The sequence below is a fragment of the Rhododendron vialii genome, chromosome 2a, assembly GCF_030253575.1.
Source record: "Rhododendron vialii isolate Sample 1 chromosome 2a, ASM3025357v1".
In the NCBI taxonomy this organism is placed as follows: Eukaryota; Viridiplantae; Streptophyta; class Magnoliopsida; order Ericales; family Ericaceae; genus Rhododendron; species Rhododendron vialii.
Window position 1 is genome coordinate 45,712,404 of NC_080558.1, and position 6,618 is coordinate 45,719,021.

General features: G+C 37.7%; 1 protein-coding gene across 3 annotated transcripts; it reads right to left on the minus strand.

Annotated features, from left to right (window-relative positions):
• Positions 1–3,290: 3,290 nt before the first annotated feature.
• On the minus strand, positions 3,291–5,108 carry LOC131315996 (subtilisin-like protease SBT2.5). 3 transcript variants are annotated; one of them, XM_058345262.1, is made up of 4 exons: positions 5,037–5,108; positions 4,789–4,943; positions 4,543–4,696; positions 3,291–3,698 (listed from the first exon to the last, which is right to left on the minus strand). In XM_058345262.1, exons 2-4 carry the CDS (start codon positions 4,866–4,868, stop codon positions 3,636–3,638), a joined length of 297 nt encoding a protein of 98 aa, XP_058201245.1. In that variant the 5' UTR covers positions 4,869–4,943; positions 5,037–5,108; the 3' UTR covers positions 3,291–3,635. The 3 variants fall into 3 exon arrangements, with proteins under 3 accessions (XP_058201245.1, XP_058201244.1, XP_058201243.1); XM_058345261.1 differs by lacking the exon at positions 5,037–5,108 and having other exon boundaries at positions 4,528–4,696; positions 4,789–4,938; XM_058345260.1 differs by lacking the exons at positions 3,291–3,698; positions 5,037–5,108 and adding an exon at positions 4,161–4,280 and having other exon boundaries at positions 4,498–4,696; positions 4,789–4,938.
• Positions 5,109–6,618: the final 1,510 nt, after the last annotated feature.

The window sequence follows — 6,618 nt, forward strand, 5'->3', positions numbered from 1 at the left end:
GTGCCGAAAACCCTGTGTTTATGTGTTGATGAGTTTTCTGGATGTTGGATTTAAAATATAAAAAAATTGTGCAAATTAACGGTCAAAAAATTCCTCGACACAATGATACAGGGGTTTTTGGATTAGTGAAGATCGGACCATGTGGTTTTCAATATTACAGCTCAACTCAAAATTCGTTTATTAATTGAAAACATGAAAAAAGTATGGGAACACAACTCGGAACACAAATGTCCTTAACCGTTCAATGTCTGTGAGTCCAAAAGCATTTAGTCGTGGATATAGGATTTGTACATTATTAATAACAAAAAGAATATTCTATAACTACATGTACATTTAAAATACCAATAATGCTATGGTCACTCCTCTAAGTCACTCCTTAGACACTCTCCACTTACATGCATTGGAGTCTACATATGTGTAGAGCCCACTACATATGAAAAGAGAGTGTCTAGAGAGTGGCCGAGATGAGTGACCGTAGCATTTCCCTTAATATATATAGGGGTGGAATCATTTTTTACGGGGATACTAGAATGTTGAGCCAGTCTGCCAAACTCTAACGAGTCTAGCCCAGCCCAACTTTCATTTAGAGCATCAACAAGAGTCTAGATAAATTTGGAACCAAAAATGTAACTCTCTCTATTCTTAAATAAGTGTTCTCTATGAAAAAACTGGTGTAAACAGAAATCGGGATAAGGAGAGAAACTTTTCTTTGGCCTATTCTACCCATAGATGTCTATCTTTAATCCCGTTTCCGATACCGAATACCAAAAAAATAGATTGAGACTGTACTCCCCTCCCGTAATCTAACGGTTCTCGAATAAATCCTAGAGGCATTACCAATCCCTCGGCAAAAATCTATTCAGTACTTCTAGAGCAATGTCCAGGTGTTCTCTCGACCACTCACACGCCTTGCGTAATCTATATAGAGAGCATTGCTCCAAGAGCATTGATTAATCTCTCCTACCGACCATGGAAATGACTAGTGGCCGGGAGATTAGGTTAGGACCATAGATAGTGGTAAAAGAGCAAGACATTGAAATGAAATGATTGAAAGAGTGCTGAGGGTTTTCTACCATGGAAAATGGCTGGCAAGTGTGGTGAAAACAGGGGACAGTTACTATAGTATGCATCACTAGGACCATTGAATTCTAAAAAAAGATGCTGCATGCATGTGATAGACAGGGGTGGTGGTGGGTACATAGACCCCACCCAACTAGTCACAGCCTTTTCCTCTCCTAAACTTTTTTGAAAAATGGGAAGTAGAGAGCAAGTTGGCTCTCTGACCATTCTCCTTATTTTGTAACCTTAACAAAGATAAAGTGAGAGTGTGTGTGAAAAATGCATCACATCAACCTCTGGCATTTTGTCTGTTCCATTGCATTCAGCACTAAATTACAGAAGAGGAATCTTATAGCAACTAGCAAGTGTCCTCACTTCACTTGTTGCTTGAGTTGGTGTGGGGGGGCCTGGGCCAAGAGTACTTTGTAAATGAGCTGGCCATTCTCAAGAAGCACAAATAAGGGATTGATTATTCAGTTCTCTTGATCAGCACCGTCACTTGATGTCCCAACTCTCATCCATTATATTTCGTATATTTCTGTGGAATTAAGTACCGTCAAGTGGTGCCCCAATATCCACCCTCATCCTGGACACCGCCACGTACGTAATGTCCCAACACTCCCATGAACTACATATTTATGTGGAAATCGGTATTGCCATAGCCTCATCTAGTGGGCGAGGGTGTTAGGGTTCCACGCGACAGTGCCGCAAGACCAACAAATAATTTTTCTTTCCAATTAAGCAGCAAGGTAGCTGACACTGTGTGCACATCACTTTGGCTAACAACAAGGTAGCTAATTATTTTTACCCAAAAAAAACAAGGTAGCTAACTTCACAGACAAAGAAACTCTAGTACTTAGACCTTAGTACACAAATAATGTTGAAAAGCTAGAGAGAAAGTATAAAGAGAATATTGTTGTAGCTAGACTCTAATATCGGGCACAAGAGGGCGAAAGTTATATGAATAATATAATCCTGGAGAAAAATCTTGTTTACAGAGAAGCTGTAAGCAAATATTTACGAGCTCAATCTCGGTTGTCCAAAATATTTTTGGACAGTCCAGATTTTAAAAACACTATTCACGCATAGTTTTTTAAAATCTGGACCATTAATTGTCGAAACGAACAGCTGAGATTGTACGGCTCCGTAAATAGGCTATTTGCAGCTAGTCCGGAAATAAGTTTTTTTACATAATTTTACGAATCATAATGGGATGCTTTGGGCAATACTGCAAACTTAGTGGGTTTACATAAACAAATTAAATGCACCCCTCATAGAAAGAATGAAGATTTAGAAATTTTAGATGGCCCAGGAAGGTCAAAGAGGTGAATTGACCTCCCCGGTCCCACTTGTGCCCTGGGGGAAATTATCGATTGATCTTCGAGTACTGCCACATGATACTGTAAGGGTCTTCATCACTACACATTCACTCGAGACTCAAGACAAAATGTATGGATGTCATGCGAATGTGCGGTGGTTGATGTCCCTGAAGCAACATGTAACGGTGCTTTAGGAATGCTAAATAATCAAACTTTTAATTTTGAAGTATTAGGTGTGCATTAATTTTATGTTGTCTAATCACGTGCATCTAGCTATAGGCTATGGCAAAGCTTATTAACCATTATGATTGCATCATGAAATATGATCTTGCAGATTGACTTCTTAAACCTTTGACTTCATATTTTGGATCAGATATCAAACTAGTTTGAAGGCTTATTGACAATTTGGCATGCCCTAAATTTGACATCAAACTCTCCCTCTCCAACCATGAGGTCAAAATATTGCATAATGTTATAGTACCTTTTTTTTTAAAAAAAAAAACCTATAATTGTTAAAGTTTTGAACAAATAGATTTGACAAAATTGACACGAAGAGGGATTGCCAAATCTATCATTGCATTTGATTTTGAAGGCAAAGTTGGTGGGACTTTGGCTGCCTTTTATGATTTGACTCTCCCGTTAGAGTTGCTCTTACAAGTCGGCGAGTTTGGCTCTTGAGTTACCCGAATTGAAGCAATTTATCGATCTGGAATTATTGGGAGTGATTTCTCAGAAAATAAAAATAAGGGGCTTCTCTCTCATGCAAATTAGCTAGGCTGCTCTCCATGCATTGAGCCATTTTTAACTTGGAGAGAGTTGACCAATAAAGTCTTTATGTACGTATATCATCAAGCACGTTGAATGAACCAAAAATGAACTTAGAGAGAGAGAGAGAGAGAGAGAGAGAGAGAGTTGAGCTTCAAAACTAGATATTTTGCGATATTGCAATGGCGTTAATTGAGAGATACAATGCCATCAAATTAATAGTAGGGATTTTACTTGTCCTTAGCAGCATTTTCCCCTGATAGCTATAATAGAGAAGTGAATGCCAATGAAGCTTAACCGAACCACACGCGAGTCAAGCCACAACAGCATTACGGCTATTTGGTTCACGTTCCCATCCGAATCCGATCTGAAAATATATATATACAGCTAGCTAGCCCAAATAATTACTAGCCTTTAGCCAGAAACATTGAAACATCAACAACTAAGGCTCTTACACTCTTATGTCCCACAAATATAATAGCTAGCTAGTAGCTATGCTATCTCTTGATTCTTCTCCACAACTCTCACTCCCTTTGCAGATCTGAGCACATTGGCCTGCATGATTACAGAACAAAATATAAAGAGGGTAGAACTCTACTTACACACTAGCTAATAGAGTGAATTCTATAACATGTTTTGACGATCCGAACCATTCATTGTGTATATCTCAATATACATACCCACTATTTATACAAAAAGTCAAGTTGATCGGACATTAGCAGTAATCTTTAAAATTTTATATTTTTCTTGAGAAAATGGATCATTAAAATTCTTTCTGTCAATCAATTGATTTGAAGTGCATAAAAGACTTGTACCATACACCGGGTACAAGCTTCGTCATTCCCAAAGATTCAATGATAGAAACATCATCCCATAATCTAGCTAGCTGCATTAATTGTGGCGTGTTAATTAAAAGTGTGATTTTTTTTTTCATTCGCAATGAAAACTACAATACCAACTACAAAAATAAAATGTTTACTCCTTCCGTCCTAATTCATTTGTCTACCTTTGAGAATTCATATTTCAAATCTTATACTACATGTTATTCCACCCTGAACCGAACCGATCGGTTCCGGTCTTCCATGCCTCCAAATCGACCGAACCCGAACTGATTTCTCCTCCCCTACCTACTACTCCCTCCGTCCCAAAATGATTGTCCGGTCCGCAAAACGGAGTGATAAAAATAATGCAATTTTTTCAAGAAAAAATTCAAACTTTTTTCACAAATTAAAAATACTCATTGATATCTAGTAAGTTGTTAAAAAACTTTTGATTTTTTCTTGGAAAAATTGTATTATTTTTAACACTCCGTTTTGCGGACCGGACAAACATTTTGGGACAGTGGGAGTATAACACATGCATTGATCATACGAATAACACGTACGATAAGATAGAGAACCTGATCATCAGTGATTTGAACTGCAAAGCCATCAACAATAACCAGAGACAATGTCTTCTTGTAGCTACCGGGCTCGAGGGTGGTGGCCAGCAACTCGTCGTGCTTCCTACTCAAGTACAAATCAAGCTCATTCCCATGGCCCCCTCTCTTTGTTCTAGTATTAATTACAGACACCATTGTCAAAAAAAACAAAGAAGAAATCGAGAATGATCGATAATGAAGATCGAAGTAACGAAAGAAACTGACCTTTTAGATCGAAGGCGGTCGTATTCGGGATCGTAGTTCATGAAAACAAAGTACAACTCTCTCTCTTCTTCACTTCCCATTAGCCCCTCTTGTTCTTCTCCTTCTCTCCTTGTTTTCTTCTGTTTGGGTTTTAGGTCCAAATGACTCTATTTATACTGCATAAAATTTGGACGCAATATCAAATGTACAAAACTGACAAGAAAAGATGCCTTTTTGAAACAAAAGCAAGTATTAATGCATATATGCACCTGAAAGCTTGTATATAGCAATGCTACGGTCATCACAACTATTCAGATCTCGCATTAACAATATTCCATCCTACTTAACGCGCTACCATACACGGCATCGACAACATCAAGTGATCATATTTCACACCTTTAATTAAAGTGAACAATATATCGCATTATTTCTCTTGACCTATTTAATTAAGTCATAGATATGTGTGTTATATGCTAATTTATGATATTTTCATATTAAGTCAACCTACTTATTGTCATTATCAGCAAGACTATGCCCACCGCTTAACATTCACCCTTCAACATCTCACCGTCCATCTCGATAACTAATGGTCTGAATCTTTCAAAACACTTTTGGGCGTAGACTTTCCATATTGTCCTTAAATGGTTGTACATATAGAGCCAAGTGGGGAAATGCCCATCAACACAGGGAGCTGAAATTCCCAGAGCACCCCTATATATTCGTAGGATTTTTTGAGAATGGTGTTTGTAATTTTTCCCACCTAGGGTTTGCAACAATTTCTCTGGAAAAATATTATCCACACGCCTGTGGTAGAAAAGTCAAACACTGAACCATACAGAAAATAACTTTTAATTATCTCTTCAACGGCGCTCATCCATTATCCCAAAGAAATTTAAATTAAAAAGGGCAAATTATAGTTACCCCCCTCGAACTAACCCTCGCGTACACTTACCCCCCTCTAACTTTTTTTTTGGCACTTAACCCCCTCAAACTAACTAAAATTGAAACTGTCATAACTTCAAACGGTCATAACTTCTTTGTCCAAAATCGAAAATATGCAAATTATATATCGATTTCGAGGTCTTGAAGTCAGCTTTCTAATGACACCAAAATCACATTACGATTCAAAGCACACAGAAAGTTATGATTAAAAGAGTAAGGGCTGGTAGACAGAAAGACCGTTTTGATCATAACTTTCTGTGTGCTTTGAATCTTGATGTGATTTTGGTGTCATTAGAAAGCTGACTTCAAGACCTCGAAATCGATATATAATTTGCATATTTTCGATTTTGGACGAAGAAGTTATGACTGTTTGAAGTTATGACCGTTTGAATTTCAGTTAGTTTGAGGGGGTTAAGTGCCAAAAAAAAAAGTTAGAGGGGGGTAAGTGTACGCGAGGGTTAGTTCGAAGGGGGTAACTATAATTTGCCCAATTAAAAAACTAAGAACATAAACTGTTCAAATATACAATATATATTAATTAAATCCAAATGGCTTCTTCCTCAACTGATGAATTTTTTGTAATTGAAAAAAAAAAAAACTTCGTTAGCTCATGATAACACACGTTATGCGGAATTCCTAGCATTTGCTCCTACACGTGAGTAAGAGATTGAGAGCAGCAGCGTGAAACAAAAATTTAAAGCAGGAGCAAAAAGCACCACTAAAGGATTACATGATCTTATCCAAGAGGTCGATTATGGATCTTGGGGTTCTGCAATATTAATGTACCATGCTATTCAAAGTCAATCCATACAGAGCTCTCCTCTATTTTAATTCCCGTAAGTGGGCGGTGAACTTGATTCTCCAGAATTGTTAGAGGTGTGGGCCGATAAATCGGTCCATACACCAGCA

Coding starts and splice junctions, on each gene's coding strand:
- LOC131315996 (XM_058345260.1), bottom strand. CDS start 4,868: ATGGGAAGTGAAGAAGAGAGAGAGTTGTACTTTGTTTTCATGAACTAC. Junction 4,697..4,788: donor GACCGCCTTCGATCTAAAAG/GTCAGTTTCTTT, acceptor AATTAATACTAG/AACAAAGAGAGGGGGCCATG. Junction 4,281..4,497: donor TTCGTATGATCAATGCATGT/GTTATACTCCCA, acceptor TTTGGGACGGAG/GGAGTAGTAGGTAGGGGAGG.